This window comes from Typopeltis vanoorti, chromosome 14 (assembly GCF_054136105.1).
Source record: "Typopeltis vanoorti isolate ZY-2024b chromosome 14, IOZ_Tvanoo_1.0, whole genome shotgun sequence".
Lineage (NCBI taxonomy): Eukaryota > Metazoa > Arthropoda > Arachnida > Uropygi > Thelyphonidae > Typopeltis > Typopeltis vanoorti.
The window spans coordinates 41,587,362-41,607,548 of NC_143562.1; the positions used below are offsets into that span (position 1 = coordinate 41,587,362).

The following is a 20,187-nucleotide window of genomic DNA, read 5'->3' on the forward strand; positions in this document are numbered from 1 at the left end:
ATCAGTATATTATACTATAAATATATAAAAATATATATATATTTTTTTTTTAAATATGGAAAACAACAATAAAACAAGCTATCCAATTAACCAGAACTGTTATCAAACTTATGCAACTGTTAAATTTTTGTATACATGTAGTTTCTGCTTCTTTTAAAACTTAGTTTGCTTCTTAAAATAATGTTCCTTTATTAAATTAAATATGCTATACTATGACTGCTACATTCAACAGCAATGTGCTCACTATCCATCACAGAAGACTGAAATTATAAAAACTTGATTGTGACGTGCTCATACTATTTGCTCTTACACCTGAACTATTACATCAGGAACTCTTAAACATCAAATGATATATTAAACTCATTGGCTTTTAAGAAAGGACTACACAACAGCTTTTTCATTCCTATAATCCTAGCTCAAATAACAAGGAAATAGTATGCTGATTTCCTTTCATTTCTGTCATCTCAGAACCCCTTTCCAGAATTCTTAAGAAATACAATTTATTGGTGGATTCTTATCAACAAATTATCAGCAGGTTTCCATCTTCAAAAGATAAACAGTCTCCTTTAACTCTCCCTGGTTTCACTGTTTGAACTTAAACTGGAATGACTGCCTCTGTTTAAGATATGAGAAAGTCTTATTTTAATCACACAATACATTTTTTTTATTAAACTATCTAATGAATAATTAATATTGCAATATTTCCTCAGTTATACTCATTGCTTTGTTTTATGTATAGCATCATGTGGCTCTTACTTTTTCAAATCAGTCCATTGTTCCCACCAATGATGGCCTGTAATATTCAGGCTGAAATATATGGCTTTAACACTTTCATTGCCAAGCTGAAAATTGGAATTTCGTGTGGTGGCCAAATTTTTTTTATTTAGTTAGCGATGTCCACACAATAACGCGTGATCGGCCGTTTGGTGAGAACTCGCATCGCGTGATTGGCAATGAACATGTTAAAGAAATAGTATTACTTATCTCTTTTGTTTTTTTCATATTAATTGAAAAAACGACTGAAATATAAGATGTAACAGATAATTTGGTGATAATTTTTAGTAGGAAGAAGTTCGTAATCTAAACTTTTCAATATAGATTAGAAATTTGACTAAATAAGAAATTATACACACACACACACACACTCTCTCTCTCGGGTCTCTTTTTATGTGGTGCATAACTTCAAAATTTATGTACCGTTGTACATAATGAACAGCGTGTTGCAGCACATTCTGGCATAACGTGTAAGCAGTGAGTGTCCGTGAAGTTTAATTTTGCATGTGAGTAAGTGTTTGTCTTTTCATTATTGAAAGTCTGAATTTTGCTAATTTTTATTTTAAAGATTTAATTTGTCCCAATGGAGAAAAAAAAGCACCAAAGAAAAGCAATTTCTTTGGAAATGAAAATTGCAATTTTAGATCGCTTAGCAAAAGGAGAGGAATGTATGGCGATTGATAAACATGTTAATTTAGGCGAATCTGCTATAAGAGCAATTAAAAAGAATGAAGTCGCAATAAGAAAATCTGTCATTTCTGGCGCAAACCTAAGTGCCAAATTATTATCGTACTCAAGAGATGCTTTATTAGAAAAAAAATGGAACGAGTGCTCGTAATTTGGATTGAAGAATTAACTCGAAGAATTCCTATAAGTGGTTATTTAATTAAACAAAAAGCTCTTCAATTTGGAAGAACAGATGAAGCAATTGGGGTCATCTACTTCTGCTTTCCAGCTGATAAATTATTTTCGGCTAGCAAAGGATGGCTAACCGGGTTTTTAAAAAGGAATGCACTTCATAACGTGAAGATTACAGGTGAGGTTGCAGCAGCAGATGAAGAAGCAGCCAAAAATTTTCAAGAAAAGTTAGCCAAAATTATCGAAGATGGTGGATGTTGTTTAACGATCAAGTGTTTAACACTGATGAAACAGGATTGTTTTGGAAGAAAATGCCTAGTCGAACTTACATCGCAAAGTCTGAGAAAAAAGCAAGTTGGTTTAAAGCAAGAAAAGATCGAGTAACGTTATTACTTTGTAGCAATGCATCAGGAAATCGAATGTTGAAACCCCCTCCTAGTAAATTGATCTCTAAGACCATGTGCTCTAAAAGGCAAAGATCTAAAACACTGCCGGTACATTGGATGGCTAATACAAATGCCTGGGTAGCAACTGCTGTATTTACTGAATGGTTCAATATGCTTTGTACCAGAAGTGGAAACATATATGAAGCAAAAAGCTCTTGATTTTAAAGTTTTATTAATTGTTGACAATGCACCAAGTCATTCACATTTAGAACATCCAAATGTGCAGGTAGTGATTTTTCCCACCCAATATAACAAGCATTATTCAGCCATTAGATCAAGGCATAATTGCTATTTTTAAAAAATATTACGTTAAGCACACTTTTCAATTTATATTGGATAAAGTAGAAAATGAATCATTAACAGTAACTGGTGTTTGGAAAAAATTTTCTATTTTGGACTGCTTAAATCATGTTGCATCTGCTATCACTGAAATAAGACCACAAACTATTAAATGCCTGCCGGAAAAGCAGCTTGGCCTGGATGTGTTGCAAACAGTGCAACCATTCAAACATTATCAGCTGAAATCATTACTTTGTCACGGGAAATTGGTGGAGAAGGTTTTGATGCATTTAGCGAGAATGATGTAGATGAATTGCTTATGGATAATGCCTTAAGTGATGATATTATTATTGGATATCGATTAACTTTAGATATCATCGAAGATCCAGAAAACGATAGCGAAGCGGAAGAAAAACCTCTCCCCCTCACTGCAAATATAATTCGAGAAGGTCTTGAACTGTGCAGTAAACTGGAAAATCATTTTCTTGTTCATGACACAAATTCTGAATGAGCGTTTAAATTCCAACGTGAGCTGAAGAACTGTAGGTCTGGATATCACGAGCTGTATAAAAAATTAGTAAAATCATTATCACAAAGTTTAATCACTGATTACATTGTCAGAAGAAAAAAATCAGCACAGGACGTGGGTGAAGTTAATTCTGTTTGTGAAGAACCACTTGTTATGGCGTTACTTTCTTCTATTTTTCTATCTTTATTATCTGAATTATCACTATTGTCTAGCCTATTTTATTTCTATCTAGGGTTATTTCCTCTTCAGATACTGGCAAAATTTATATTATGCTGCACCAGCCAGTATCCTATAACAGAAAAGATTCTTGTTCAGGGAAACAATCCTAGATCTTAAGGCACACATCATTTCACACTTCGTTACGGTTATATAGATTTCTGGTACTTTGCAGTCGTGACCTGTAATCTATCGTTATATACTTTCTAAATTCTTCCTGCTAAAGTTCTATTTTATAAGTTGTAATTTGATCTCACAATCAGGCATGACTCAGGCATAAGAAATAAAACATATTTATTGGGAAATCAAACATTTATAGTTAAGATGCAACATATATTCAATGCTAAGGAAATCAGTACATGCTAAGTAAAATCAGTTCACGCTAAGTTAGTTCAAAAAATGCTATACAACATTACATAACCTGTAATCTCTTTCCACAAGTTATTCTTAAGTTAACATTTGCACATTCTCAGGGTTTTCAATTGAAAGCTCTCAGCAATACCAGTTTCATTTTATCAGGTTCAATCTCATTCAATAATATAACTGCCTCCAGACAATCTTTGCCAAAGGAAACTAGTTATTTCCAAAAGGGAATTCTCACTAAAGTCCTCTAATAATTGTCCATACCTTATGCTCACACACGTTTTTCCTTCCTCTAACATTTCTGAAACATACAACAAAATTTTCTACATTACCGATTCTGTTCCGGACAATATGTCACTTCCACCTGGTCTGGTTACCTTCTGATTATTTCGTCTCTGTGCCTGGCATTGGGCTTATGCTGTCTTTGAATTCTGCTGCATCTAAGGGGACTTTCTCCACTCCTTCCGATGGGCCATCCAACGATTGGCATGCTTCTGCAAGGCCGATAATTCACGAACGGCTCCGCGTGGAATTTCTTAGGCATCTCTCCAGGAATAGGCCCGCTGTCCGACATCGCAACACCTACGCACGTCTCTCTCTCGAATCACCAGTCAAAATCACCAAGCAGGAACCAGGAAAAGAGAGTTTGTAATATGACACGCATTGCCTTATATTCTCACTTCGTGTTCCCTCTTTCTTCGCTGTATCCTTTCCGCACGACCCTCTTCATTTATACCCCCAAGTTTATCCCTTGCTCTCCCTTTGCTGTTAGGGTGCTGTTTTCGTGGAAAGTGTGCTAACGTCACCTTCTGTGTATGTTATTGCCTCAGACATTACGCTTAACTGGGTGGCCAGTACGCTACCTTTGGACCGCTACTTATGAGTTGTCTGGAGACTTGCAACACACTGGATATCTTAATGAACTAAATATTTTCCTTACACAAATTCTATATTTTTATACAAATTCTCACTTTGATTTCTGGTTAAAGATCTTAGTAAATTACATACAAAAGAATATTTTCACATATAGTAACCAAGTTTTCTTTATTTTCTGCTGAAGTGCAGGCATCTCTTTAAATTGTTAGTTTTTTCATGTTAAATCCTGAATGAATAATTTCCTTTCAAAATTTTCCATTCAGGATCTAACACACTGCCTTTTACCATACAGATCTGATGGTGAAAGTGATTTTGCACCAGTTCGCAAACATTGCCGAATATTGTCTAATAGCAATGATAATTCTGATGACAAAATGTAAAAAAAAAAAATTGTTACTTTTCAATAAAATTAAATGAATAAAGCTTTAAAACAAACTTAGGCATTCTTATTTTTCTGAATTTTTATAAACCTTTTTATGCAGTTTTAGAAAAGTATGGAACATATCCCTAATTTTTCAACGTAAGTTAGGTTTTTTTGTGTGTGATTTTTTTATATGCAGTTTTCTGTGGAACATATCTACCGTATAAAAAGAGACCCAACTGTGTGTGTATATATATATACTGGGGTGTGTGTGGGGACCCCCCTCTGGCATCTACAGCGCCCAGCTCCAGAGTTCCGGGTGGTAAGCCGGTTCTCCATTGTTTTGGAATGTCCAACAAATTGTTGTCTCATGAAGGCAAACACATTGTTGGATGTGAAAAGTTTCAAAATTCGGCTTATCAGCTTAACCCGGCTCAAAACAATGAAGAGACAAAAAATGTGACATAAAAACGTTTCGACTTAACCCAGCTCAAAACAGTGAAGAGACAAAAAAAAACATGACATAAAAACGTTTCAAATTTTGGCTTATCTTTTTTTATATATATATATAGAGAGAGAGAGTGGATATATTTTATCCATATTTGAGAAAAACGAAACGTTATTTCTAATCTAGAGTGTTATAACAATATAATAATAACACCATTTCTTACCTGGAAATATGACTTCTGATAGCGAGTTAGCTTTCAGTGTCTTCCCAGTTTAGCTTCTGCTGATGTCACTTTAAAAAAAAAAAGTGAAGAAATGCAAAATTGGTCTTTTGATTATATTTTGATTTTCGTGGAGGTAAATACATAAAATCTTAATTAAGATCATTCAGAAAAGACTGGAACCATTCATGAAGAGAGAAAGGCAGAGGAACAAGCAATCAGATTGCCAATGTGAGATGGATAATAGAAAGAGCACAGGAATATCAGAAGAATGTCTGCCTTTGTTTCCTTGACTACAGTAAGACTTTTGACTCTGTAGATCATGTGAAACTGTGGAATGTGTTAAGAACAATGGGAGTACCAGAGCATTTCATTATCCTTTTGAGGAATCTTTATTATGAACAAGAAGCTACTGTCTGAACAGATCTTGGAGAAACTTGGAGATGAGTATTTCACAATACGTTAAGGAGGTGCGACAAGGATGTATTTTATCTCCTTGCCTGTTTAACTTGTACATGAATACATTTTAAGAATGGTGGGGCTAGAGGAGTCTTCAGTTGGAATTAAAATTGGTGGAAGAAATATTAATTTGAGGTATGCATTTGATACCACCACCTTGCTAGCAGAATGCAAAGAAGATTTGGAGGAACTTGTTGTGAAAGTTAAAGGAGAAAGTGCTAAATATGGCCTTAAACTTAACCTCAAAAAGACAAAAATTATGGCAACATGGGAACTTAATAATTTTGAAGTAGATGGGGAGAAAATGGAAGTAGTTAACAATTTTTCTCCTAGGATCCTGAATTGATAAAAATGGGTATTGTACTGAAGAAGTTAGAAGATTATTATTATTCAGAAAATAAAGCAATAACAAATTTAAGCAAGATCTTTAAAGATATTAGCCTCGCAACAAAAATCAGAATCGTGAAAGCAATGGTGTTACCTGTGATGCTATGGATGTGAAAGTTGGCCCCCTGAGAAAGAGTGAAAGAAGGAAGATAGATGCATTTAAATTATTGGTTTGGAGACGCTTACTAAGAATACCATGGACTGCAAAGTAAACTAATAAATCAGTGATAGATAGAATAAAGCCAGATTGCTCCCTCGAAACTATGATCATCAAGCAAAAATTGTCATACTTCGGACATATTATGCGAGCATACAACAGTCTGGAGAAGATAATGATGCTTGCTATAATTTGATGGAAGCAAGAGAAGAGGAAGACCAAGAATTAGATTGGGGATGGAGTTAAAGAAGCAACTGGAATTTGCCTGGATATTCTGAAAGATATAGCTAGGGACAGATCTCAGTGGAGAGTGTATGTTCATAGAATCACCAGGAGTCGAAAACGACTTGATGGAACATAACAACAACAAATACATGCATTCTTAGGTATAATTTACATAAGTATATTAGATTTGGATGGCAGCTTAAGTATTTAAAAATTTTGTTCATTCCAAAATATACCTTTTAAGAGGTATGTTGGGTTCCTAAGATAAAAGAAACTGAAATTGAATAAATTTAATTGAATTCTTAATTACATTTGGTCTGCAATTGACTGTAAGTTATCCTTGACTCTTTATTACAGCAGAGATTTATATTAAACATTCCTCTTGTAAAAATATTGAGATTTAGAATTTATTTGAATGCTGATATTATTAAATAACATTTTCCAGGAACTAGCTGAACTGTTAGCAGAGGAGAAATTGTGTGGAGTACCATTATTAGTTTTTGCCAATAAACAAGATCTCTTCAATGCTGCTCCAGCAAGTGAATTAGCAGATGGACTTAACTTGCCTGCTATCAGAGATCGTCCATGGCAAATTCAGGCATGCTCAGCTATTACAGGAGAAGGATTAAAGGTATGCTTATAAAATGAGTATCTCTTTATGAAGGTTCAGTATTTGTGAAGCTTTAATTTCTCTAATCGTGGTAGATTTTTCCAGTTAATTATTTAATTGAATATCCAGACCAGTAAAGTAGGAAGAGATTTTTTGTCTTGGAAGTTTTTCTCTTATCAGAAAAGCTAGTGATCAGCAAAAAATGTAAGAAAGCGAAGCACTGGGTGAAACAAAAGTCATCTGAAGACTGGTAAAAACTTAGGCAATAAATATCAGGAAAGTGGCAAACTATTCTGGAGGCAATTGAGAAACCTTAGAAATGCAGGAAAAGTACTGTAAAAGGAATCAGAGATGATAATGGTGACATGTAAACCGAAGATAAATATATTCTAGATGTCTGAAGTATTACTTTGAAAGACAGATAAACAAGTAGTCATCGTGATTATAGAAAATTCGCAACAGGAATTCGTTCAGGAATACATATCCATATATGAAGTAGAAAAAGTCATCAAAAGATCTAAAATGTGGAAAGGCAGCTGGAGTAGATGGAATTTGTTCAGATATGTTCAAATATGGAGGTATAATAGCTGTATATATAATCTGAATTATGCAATGCATTAGCTGCATTGCATAATTCAGAAGGCCTGGTCAGAGGGTTGAATTCCAGATGATTGGAGCAGAGCTCTCATATACCCATCTATAAAGAGGAAAATAAAAACTGAATGTGCAAATTACAGAGGTATTTCTCTAAAGAGTGTTCCTGGTATGATTTATGTTAAGTGTACTTGAGATATGCTTAAGAAAAATTGTGGAGGGGAAGCTTGGTGAAGAACAAGCTGGATTCAGGCTAAATAGAGATTGTCAGGATCAGATTTTCACTTTATGACAAATAGTTGAAGAATCTTGGGAATATAACAGGCATTTGTAGGAAAAGGCATATGACAAGGTGGGTGCTAAGAGGAAAGCTGTTCAAAATGCTCCAGTTATATGGTGTAAATGAGACATTATATCAAGCAATGCATGGTATATATTTGAGTGATAAATCAGCAGTTAGATTTTGAAGGAGGTAGTTAATATCAAACCAGAAATATGGTTTGATATTAAGTTTTGATATGTTTAATTAATCCTCCCTCTTCTACCTTTTACAGTGTGGAAGTTATTCTTAGACTTCACAACTGCAACTGTATCAAGGATAAGGTGGTTAGCCCTATGCCTCCCAGTGTGTAATGTGTCTGTAGGTGCGTGTGTTCATGGAGCCGGTTTGCCTGTTCCGGAGGATGAAAAACCATCATCATTATCATCAAATTCCTGCCTTATACCCTCAAGGGGTGTTAGGATATGATAGTACTACATGAAAAATTTACATCATTACTAACTTCCTATCTACAATTTTCCTCCAAATCAGTCTATTACTTGTCAAGACTCCAACATTACCAGATCTTATATTTCTATCGTCTAAGGCACTTTGTACCGTTTCAATCCACCTGTATCTTTGTGTTCCTCTGGGTCGTTTTCCTGCCAACTTGGCAGAGAACACTTGTTTTGCTAATCTTTCCTCGCCCATTCTGTTTAAGTGACCATACCACCTGAGATTAGCTCTGCTAATGCATTCCTGGATGCTGACAATGTCAAGTTCTTTCCTAATAACCACGTTTTTAATATGATATTGCCATTGATGCCATCTGTTCACGCCTCTAATCTTTCTCAGGACTCTCATAACTGCGGTCTCTAGTCTTTGGTCAAGTGTTTTACTTCTGACCAGCTCTCAGATCCATAAGTTAAAACTGGTTTAAACACTGTCTTGTATACAGCTAATTTAGTGTTCCGACTGATTTCTTTCTTATTCCATATGAATTTATTCAATTGACTTCCTACCATACCAGCTTTGTTGATTCTGTTGTCTATTTCCATATTTAATTTACCATCTTCACTAAAAATCGTGCCTAAATAGCTGAAATGTTTTACTTGTTCCACAGGTTCCCCATTCACAACACAGTTGACATTTTCAATGATTCTGCCTATTTTTATTGCCTTTGTCTTTTTAATGCTGACCTTCATACCATATCTATTACAACAGTTATTCAATTTAGTCAGAGAATCTTGTAGACTTTTAGCAGATTTATTTAGAAGTATAACATCGTCCGCATAAAGCAAAGAGCTGACATTAACATCTACAATTTTGATATCAAGTTTAATACAACTTTGCTTCATAATGTGATCCATATAGATAATGAATAACAGAGGGGATAATGTACATCTTTGTCTCACACCAGATTTAACATTAAACCATCTTCCTGTACTTCAATTCTAACTGCTGACTTACAATACAAATAAAGACTAAGTATTGCTTGATATAATGTCCATATAACTGTAGCATATTGAATAGCTTCTCTCTTGGCACCTTGTCACATGCCTTTTCCAAATCGACAAAACATTAATACAGATCTTTGTTATATTCCCATGATTTCTCCACTATTTGTCGCAAAGTGAAGATCTGATCATTACAGCCTCTATTTGGCCTGAATCCAGCTTGTTCTTCACCAAGCTTTTCTTCCACAATTCTTCTCAACCTTTTTTCAAGTATACTTGCATATATCTTACCAGGAACACTCAGTAGGGATATACCTCTGTAATTCTCACATTCAGTTTTATTTCCCTTTTTATATATGGGTATTATGAGAGCTCTACTCCAATCTTTCTGAATTCGTCCCTCTGTCCAGGCATTCTGAACTATGCAGTGCAGCCACTCTAAGACTTTTATACCACCATACTTCAGCATTTCTGGTCGAATATCATCTACTCCTGCTGCCTTTCCACATTTCAAGCCTTTGATGGCTTTTTCTACTTCAAGTACGAATATGTATTCCTGACTGCATGTCTGGTCAGTGTTTTTTATCACTGTGCTGTCATCACTGCTTGTTTCATTTAGCAGTTTTTCAAAGTAATTACTCCATACTTCAAGGATATCTTTTTCTCCCATTTTCATGTCACCTTTATCATCTCTAACTCCTTTTACAGCACTCTTTCCTCCATTCCTAAGCTTCTTCAACAACCTCCAGAATATTTTGCCACCTTCTTGATATTTATTTTCTATGTTCTTGCCAAGGTCCTCCCATGACTTTCGTATGTTAGTTTTACACACTGTTTAGCTTTCTTACATTTGTCTCTGTATTCTCTAAGAGCACAAGCTGACTTATTTGCCAGAAACTTTTGATATGCTTTCTTCTTTTCCTTCACTGCCTCTTTAACTTCCTGTGTCCACCATGGAATTTTAATTTTTCTATCCTTACAGACAATTTCACCACATACCTCTCTAGCTGAATCAATCAGGTTTTCTTCAAGGCTTGCCACTGAATCTCCAAGGTTTGGTTCCTGTTCTCAAACTCTTTCATTTCTTCTTCAATAATCTTTGCATATTTTAGTCTACAATTCACATCTGAGAGCTGTTCAACTTTTATTTGCTTTAAAGCTTTCTTGCATTTCATTCTTTTTCAATATGAAATTCAATTTTATCCTGCTCAAGACTAAATAGTGATCACTTCCAATTTCAAATCCTCTGTACACTCTGGTGTCCTGCACCAGTGGGAAAACATCACTATCAACAATAACTTAGTCAATGAGACTTTTCTTATTCCTTGCCTCTTCTCTCCATGTGAATTTGTGTACATTTTTATGTTAGAACATGGTGTTAGTAATAACCAGTCCATGTCCTGAGCAGAAATCCAGCAGGTATTTGCCATTGTTATTAGCTTTGCTCTTTTCTGCAAATTTTCCTGAAATATTTGTGTATGTCTGACAATCACTTCCTACTCTGCTATTTAGATCCCCAACAAGGACCAACTTTTCCTTTTTCATTGAGTCAGTAGCTTTCTCTAGAGCCTCAAAAATTCCTCCACTTCTACTGTAGTAGAACCTTTTGTGGGACCATAGGCACAAATAAGTCGCATTGTCCAGTTCCCCATTCTGATATTTGCCCAAATCATTCTACTTGACACTGCCTGCCATTCAAGAAGATGAGCCTCGTATTTTGTGTTGAATACTATGAAAACCAGGTGGGGAAAAAAAAACCTACCTCTGTGGCCAGCTAACTTGCCTTTCATCAAAAGATACCAGATAAAGGTTCCTCGCGTCACTGACAGAAATCGAACACAGGTCTTTCCAACAGAAGGGCTTTATCTATACTGATTAAGCTATCGAGGCTAAAGAAATTAGTCAAACATTAAATTTTCTATACAAGCCAGGCTTGAAACCAATTTTAACTTATGGATCTGAGAGCTGGATTAGAAATAAAACACTTGATCAAAGACTGGAGACCTCTGATATGAGAGTTCTGTGAAAATATAGTGGAGTGAATGGATGGCATCACTGGTAGTATCACATTAAAAATGAGGATATTGGGAAAGAGCTTGCCATTGTTAGCATTCAGGAATGCGTTAATAGAGCTAATCTCAGATGGTCACTTAAATGGAATGGGAGAGGAAATATTCCATGTAGATGGATAGATACAGTAAAAAAGTGCCTTAAAAGACAGAAATATAAAATCTTATAATATTGGAATCTTGATAGATAACAGATATTAATTTGGAGGAAAATTGTGATTAATTATGCATGCTTGGAAATATATAATTAAGTTGCACTGTATGAGTGGACAGCTGTTCTCTGATTGCTTGGTGAGTGAAAAGGTTATAACTCATCAGCACTGTGGCTAAAGAATGGTTGATTTCCTTTTTTGATTAGGTAGCTACTTTATGTGTATGTGAAAGAGAGATGGAGTAGGCAATAATGAGTGCAGCTCCTACCACTGTAAGTCTTTTTGCTATAACAAATTAGCAAAAGTTCACAGCCTAAGTCCTGATGCAGATGCTTAATTTAATGCTGATTATCATGTTTTAGTTGAATAACAGAAGCATATGTCATTGCATAGGCTCCCAGAATAAGGACACACTAGAAATGTCTGTTATATTTCCACATGAAAAAACAGATGGGGTAGAAATAATTTATTGACTACTCTACTAGTTTTGTTAAAATTCTTGCATTTGACATCATCAGGAGTAATAAGTGAATAAACAGAAAAACAGATAATGTATTGAAATATTTGAAAACAGAAAGTTTAGTTAAGTGAGGAAATTTCAAAATTAAGAATTGGAAATTAAAATTTCTTTGCAATCATAGTCCATGGAAAGTTTTCAAAGGTAAAAGCAAAGGAATTCTTGAGTTATTAAAGAAGGCAATCTGAAAAAGAAAAATGGGTAAATTTGGTCCTTGTTAGAGATCTAAGCAGCAAGGTAGAAAACAAATCACAATATTTTGGGAAGATTTACAGAAAAGAACAAAGCTAATAATCATTTAAGTGCCTGCTGGATTTCTCTTCAGGACATGAACAGGTTCAACACTAACATCATATTTCAATATAAAGTTTTGAGTTGTGTGCAAATTTACATGGAGAGAAGGGGGGGGGGGTCTTATTGGCTGTGTTATTGTTGGACAGTGATATGCTCATGTTAGATCAGGAAATAAGATCGTGCAAAGGGATTTGAATTAAAAAGGGATCATCACTTAGGTAGAATCATCATCATCATCAAATTCCTGATATGTCCCTCAAGGGGGTGTACAGGTATGATAGTACTGCATGAAAAACTTACACCATTACTAATATCTACAATTTTATTCCAAATCAATCTGTTACCTGTCAAGACTTCGATATTATCAGATCTTATATTTCTATCTTCTAAGGCACTTTATACTATATCAATCCACCTATATCTTGGTCTTCCTCTGGGTCTTTTTTTTTTTTCCTGCCAGCCTGGCAAAGAACACTTTGTTTGTGTGGTTCTTTATGTTCTATCTTAAATCCTTGTCATACTAACTAAGCCTGAAATCTCTAACTTATCTCTCAGGGGCTGTTTCTCTATTCAGAACTCTGACAAAATTTATTTATTTTAGCTGTGCCAGCCAGAGTCCTAGTACAGAAGAATTCTTGTACAAAGAAACTTTCCCAGAGTTTAAGTATTACCTAATCTTATTAAAGTATTAAGTGCCTATAGAAACATCAACATTACAGTCATGGTCTAAACTTTCTTTAATTTCCCCTTATTCACAGGTTCGACTTTAGTGAGTGGTAATTTCAATCTCATGCTCAGACAAACTCAGACTTACATAGAAAAAACATTTTTATTAATTATCAAAAATTCATACAATAAACTTTTACATATCAAGGTATGTCATATCAGAATTCTAATTCATTAGCCGAGCTATAAGGAACACATTAATTATCTAAGCACTCTAATTTTACACCTATAGATTAAGTAAGCACATATTTATCATGAAATAGTAATTCAGAATTCTAAGTAAAACTTGCTAACAAAGGTCAATTCACATTCAACTAAGTGTTGCATACTCTCAGACTTTCAGACTACTAGTCCAATATAATTAGATTAATGCATTACTGAGCACAAGTCACTTAAAAGTTCTCTTTCTTCTCAAATCAGAAATCTGTTCTCTCTTTGCCCCAATACTAATCGTTACAAGAATAAGGAATTTACTGTACTTTACCAGTGTCCTGAGAGAATATCGCGCTTCTTTTCATCCATCCTTTGTTGTCAGATGTCTTTCTGCTTTATCGAGTCGCGTCCACATGGAGATTACGCTGATCGACGCAAATCGCCATTCCTTGCACTTTGCAGTATATGCGCTCGTCTACTGGATCGATATCGTCATCTCGGCCGTCCTTTTTGAGGAACTTATTCTGCTGTTTTGCATCGGTAAACTTTTACTGATGGCCCTAGTTGGTATCTGCCGTCAGCTCATGTATAGCATGCCCGACTCCTTCAGCTAGCAACCAGGAAGGAGAATACTTCCGCCACTGTCGATCGGTCAGCACTCTGCTTGTCCACACGAGAAAACAGGAACAGAAAAAAATGGGGGGTTCAAACCTGAGTGAACTCTCCTTTTATTCTTCTTTTTAGCGCCCTCTTTTCGTAATGGAGGATCTCTCACTGTGCTCTCCTATTCGCCCCTACGCGATTGCATCACACTTCTGCTCCTTGAAGAGCGCTCATTTCGCCGAACACAAGCCTTCCACAAATGCTTCCGTTGCACCGTGACGTCATCGTAGGCAGTTAGCTAGCAACCTTTGAACGTTTGTTTGCACTTAGATTTACATTCTTATACAGTATAATTTAGACATTAATAATTTTAACAATATAATTCTATTTTGACATACAATTTTCTCCTCAACTTTACTTATTTCTAAGGTAATTGTAACAGGTTTTCTTTTATATTTTTCTTAACCAATAGTGCAAGCATTTCTAGCTCAGAATTTTGTTTCTTGTTAAATCTTGAATGACTTTTTTGTTGAAAGGGTCCCCATTCAAGATCTAAGAACTTGTTTTGCTAATCTTTCATCTCCCATTCTGTTTAAGTGACCATACCACCTGAGATTAGCTCTGCTAACACATTCCTCGATGCTAATAATCTCAAGTTCTTTCCTAATATCCTCATTTTTAATATGGCATTGCCACTGATGCCATCTGTTCACTCCTCTAATCTTTCTCAGGACTCTCATATCTGTGGTCTCTATCTAGCCTTTGGTCAAGTGTTTTATTTCTAACCCAGCTCTCAGATCCATATGTTAAAATTGGTTTGAACACTGTCTTGCATACAGCTAATTTAGTGGTTTTTGACTAATTTTTCTCTTATTCCATATAAATTTATTCAGTTGACTTCCTACCATTCCAGCTTGGTTGATTCTGTTGTCTATTTCCATATTTAATTTACCATCTTCACTTGTTCTATAGGTTCTCCATTCAAAATGAAGTTGATATTTTCAATGTTTCTGCCTATTTTCATTGTCTTTGTCTTGTTATTCTGACCTTCATACCAAATCTATTGCAAGAGTTATTCAATTTAGTCAGGAAATCTTGCAGCCTTGTAGCAGATTTATTTACACTAGTGGCCAAAATTGTGGAAATATTTTGAAAAAAGTGTATTTTTGAGGTTTGATGGCTCATAACACTACTTTGTTTTGGTGTAATACCATAAAATTATATATCAGTGGAAAGATAATTTAATCAAGAATGTAATGCAACAAAGTTTGTTCAATTATCTGTATTCTATAAAAGTTATAGCCAAATAACCAGAAAAAAGAAGCACAACTTGCTTAGGTTGATATGAAGTAGCTTTCCTTCATTTGAATGTAGCCAATGAACATGAGTGTTTAGAGAGCCAATCAGGTGTCATCTTGTTTTGACAATGAGCCAATAAGATCACAGTGGGATTCAGCTATTGATGTCATGTATTGGAGCTGAGAGGAGGACATTTGTCAGTGTGTTATGTGATTGCTATCAAGTTGGTTGGGTTTTTTGTGTTCTTTCATTTAGTGAGCTTGTAAAAACATAATAAAATTAAAGAAATGGTGCAAAGAGTTGATTGGTCACCCAGAAAGCAATGTAAATAGTACTATTATTGTGTCTGTCTGTCTTTCATCCAAACTTATATTTGCTAGCCATTGGTTGACCCCACATTCAAACATAAAGAAAATTATTATTATACTGTGCCACTCTGTGTTTGAAATTACACAATTTTTGTGAGGGAATCAAGCACCAATTAGCACTACAGCTATAAGAACTTACTACAAGCCGAAATTGTCTTACTTATATATAGGGTTTCCTGCAAGATTCGTATTTTAATGAGCAGTGCAATGAAACTGAAATTAGGCAAGCATAAGAATCAAGTTAAACAAGATATTTAATTCTCTCACAAAATTATTCTTTCATAAGAAGCAAGAACTCTATTGAGATCAATATAATTAGAAAACAATTTATACATTCAGTAAGGTATTAAGGTTTTACTCAGCTGAGTATATCATTTACTGCTAGAACTTATACATAAGGCTTTCACAATTCTCATCCATTATGATTTCAGCTTACTCCATGAGGTCTTATTTAATAATAATAATATTCAGCAAAACACTTAAAAGTTAAACTCTTTTTAGTCTCGGAGAAATATTCGTAAACTTCAATTTATCAAATACTTAACAAGCATCACCAATATTTATCAGAGAATTAAAATAGTTCTTAAAAGGTTCAGTCTTGATTTTACATATACGTAGTGAGATAACACATTCAAACATACGAGCTTCTTTTAATGAAGTTTCTCACATTTTGTTTCACAAGGAAATGTTTTATAATATCAATCAATCAAGCTGGACTAGCTGGCTTCAGCAACACGAAATTTTACCAAGTTCTCTGGACACAAGCAACACTATCACACGTTAGTTATAGAATAGATATTCTTACTGGTATGATCATCATAGCTTGCACATTATGGAAAATTCATACAACACTTCTAGGTATTCAATAATCTTCTGCTATAGACTACACAAAATTTGTAGTATCCCTGAGATCAACAACTTATTTGCCAAGACTGGAAAAAATATTTTCTTGCTCGTAATAACTTGTCTTACGATAAATCTCGCACATATTATTATTATCTATTCACTCAGGTAAATTCCTTTACAAGGCGACAGGAAACTATAAATAATTATGAGTTTGAAGTAAGATTTGTTAAAATCAGAACAAGCTTCCAAATCCTTGTTGCAACGTTCGATCTCAGGTTAGGTCGCGTCTCACTACCTATCTACATCCATGCCATTTTCCTTCTTCCTCTATCTCATAAATCCTCTCTCCTTTTTCCTACCCAAAACATGCAATTCTCACATGATCATTATATAGTTCTCCATAAGCCAAGGCATGCGCTATCTAAAAATAACTTAATTTGCTGACAGCAGCCAATCAAATCACATTAGCAGAGTCCGTTAGAAATACTTTCACTTTCCATGACAACAAATAAAATGCATATATTAAAGTTCACTTAGGATATATTTACAAGTTATATAAAGAATTTATACAGAATAAATAACTAAAAAAAATTACAATTATTATATCAATAAAAATTTAACAGTAAGTGTTTAATTTACATAGGAGCAAACTTAGCTCAGGAAATACAGTACATGTGAAATCATGAATGAAGTATTAATAAATCATAAAATTCTTCCTTCACAATTTAACACTATTAAGTGAACAAGGCTATAGTTATGAAGAAATTAGAAAAAGAATTGGTGGAAACTTAACCAAAGGTGGCATTTCTAAATTTTTGAAGCAGTATAAGGAGACTCAGTCACTACAAAACCAGACTGGTAAAGGCAGGAAAAGGTGCACAACAGCAAGTGATTATGGAAGAATTGAGAAACTGTGCCTACATGACAGAAGAAAATCATCTGAGTGTATTCAAGATGAAATGGCGCAATACAATATGAAGTTGAGTGCAAGGACTGTTCAGCAGACTGCAGGAATTTGGTCTAAATGATAGAATTCCACGAAAAAGCCATTTTTATCTCTCAAACAAGGTTGAAAAGATTAAACTGGGCTAAAACCCATGTTAACTGGACAGCGGAACAATGGGAGAGTGTTATTTGAAGTGATGAGGCCAAAATTTCCCTGTTTGATAGTGATGGCATAAAATACGTAAGGAGAAGAATCGGAGAAGATTTCCATCGTGATTGCATTACACCTGCCAGGAAACACCCACTTTTTGTGGGTGTTTCCTGGCAGGTGTTATGTTATGATCTGGGGTTGTATGACATCAAAAGGTGTGGGCAGAATTTGCATGATTAATGGGAATATAAATACCCAAAAATACATAAATGAAATACTTGAGCCCAAACTGAAGCTTTCCTCAAGTGATCTTTTCCAAGATAATGAAGCATTTATGTTTCAACAGGATTCAGCTCCATGTCATTTTGCTGCTGTGTGCAAAAGGTAGTTTCAAGATAATCATATTCCTCTGCTGGAATGGCCTGGGAATAACCCAGACCTTAACCCAATTGAAAATCTATGGAGCCAACTAAAGAAACTTGTTAGTCAGAAGCAACCCACTAATAAAACCCAATTAATAGAAGCATTAATTCAGTCTTGGTTCCTTATTATAACAGCTGCAGAACTAAACTTGGTTCACTCCATGGAAAGGCGTTGTAAGGCCGTAATTGATGCTAAAGGTTACCCAACTAAGTATTAACTCACATTGTGAGAATTTTTGTATATCTCATTTTTTCTGTTTCACTTTTCTTCTTTATAACTGCTGTTCTAATAAAAACTCTTTCATAAAAGTTATGGCATTACATTCTTGATTAAATTATCTTTCCATTGATATATAATTTTATGGTACTACACCAAACAAAAGTAGTGCTATGAGCCATCAAGCCTCAAAAATACACTTTTTCCAAAAGGTTGCCACAATTTTGGCCACTAGTGTAGAAGTATAACATCATCTGCATACGGTAAAGAGCTGAGATTATCATCTCCAATTTTGATATCAGGTTTAATACCACTTTCCTTCATAATGTGATCTGTATAGATAATAAATAACACAGGAGATAATGTACATCCTTGTCTGACACCAGATTTAACATAAAACCATCTTCCTGTACTTTATTCAATTCTAACTGCTGACTTACAACTCAAATAAAGACTTAAGTATTGCTTGATATAATGCTCCATTGACACCATACAAATGTAGCACTTTGAACAGCTTCTCTCTCTTGGTACCCTGTAATACGCCTTTTCCAGATCTACAAAACGTAAATATGGATCTTTGTTATATTCCCACAATTTCTCAACTATTTGTTATAACACGAAAATTTGATCCTGACAACCTCTATTTGGCCTGAATCCAGCTTGTTCTTTACCAAGCTTCCCTTCCACAGTCCTTCTCAACCATTTCTCAAGTATACTTGCATATAACTTATCAGGAACACTCAGTAGGGAAATATCTATGTAATTATCATATTCAGTTTTATTTCCTTTTTATATATAGGTACTATGAGAGCTCTACTCCAATCATCTGGAATTTGTTCCTCTGTCCAGGCCTTCTGAACTATGCAGTGCGGCCACTGTAAGACTTTTATACCTCCATACTTGAGCATTTCTGATTGAATATCATCTATTCACACTGCCTTTCCACATTTCAGGGGTTTTGATGTCTGTTGAGTGTTTTTTACTACTGTGCTGTCATCACTGATTGTTTCATTTAGCAATTTTTCAAAGTAATTACTCCATACTTCAAAGATATCTTTTTCTCCCGTTTTCATGTCACCTTTATCATCTCTAACTCCTTTTACGGCAATCTTTCCTCCATTTCTAAGCTTCTTCAACAACCTCCAGAATATCTTACCACCATCTTGATATTGTCCTCCCATGACTTTTTTTTTAGTTTAGTTTTCTTACATTTGTCTCTGTATTCTCTAAGAGCACAAGCTGACTTATTTGCCAGGAACTTTTGATATGCTTTCTTTTTTTCCTTCATTGCCTCTTTAACTTCCTGTGTCCACCATGGGGTTCTGATTTTTCTATCCTTGCAGGTGACTCTCTGGCTGAAGAAATCAATGTTTTCTTTAAGATTTGCCACTCGATCTCCAAGGTTTGGTTCCTGTTCTCAAACTCTTTCATTTTTTCTTGAATAATGTTTATGTATTTTACATCTGAGAACTGCTCAACTTTTATTCGTTTTAAAACTTTCTTATGTTCTTTTTTTCAGTATGAAATTCAATTTTATCCTGCTCAAGACCAAATGGTGATCACTTCCAATTTCAAATCCTCTGTACACTCTAGTGTCCTGCACCAGTGGGAAAACATCACTATCAACAATAAAGTCAATGACTTTTCTTATTCCTTGTCTCTTCTCTCCATGTGAATTTGTGCAAATTTTTATGTTGGAACATGGTGTTAGTAATAACCAGTCCACTGAGCAGAAATCCAACAGGTATTTGCCATTATTATTAGCTTTGCTCTTTTCTCCAAATTTTCCCAAAATATTTTTGTATGTCTGACAATCATTTCCTACTATGTTATTTAGATCCCCAACAAGGACCAACTTTTCCTTTTTCATTGTCAGATGCTTTCTCTAAAGCATCAAAAAATTCCTC

General features: G+C 34.8%; 1 protein-coding gene across 2 annotated transcripts in view; it reads left to right on the plus strand.

Moving 5' to 3' along the window:
- Window positions 1–20,187, plus strand: part of LOC150099399 (ADP-ribosylation factor-like protein 3) — a 114,992-nt gene that overhangs the window by 88,057 nt on the left and 6,748 nt on the right. For both annotated transcript variants that reach the window (XM_090403816.1, XM_090403817.1), the window contains exon 5: window positions 7,044–7,229. In XM_090403816.1, coding sequence (XP_090259942.1) covers window positions 7,044–7,229 — 186 coding nt within the window. The remainder of the gene's footprint in view (window positions 1–7,043; window positions 7,230–20,187) is intronic.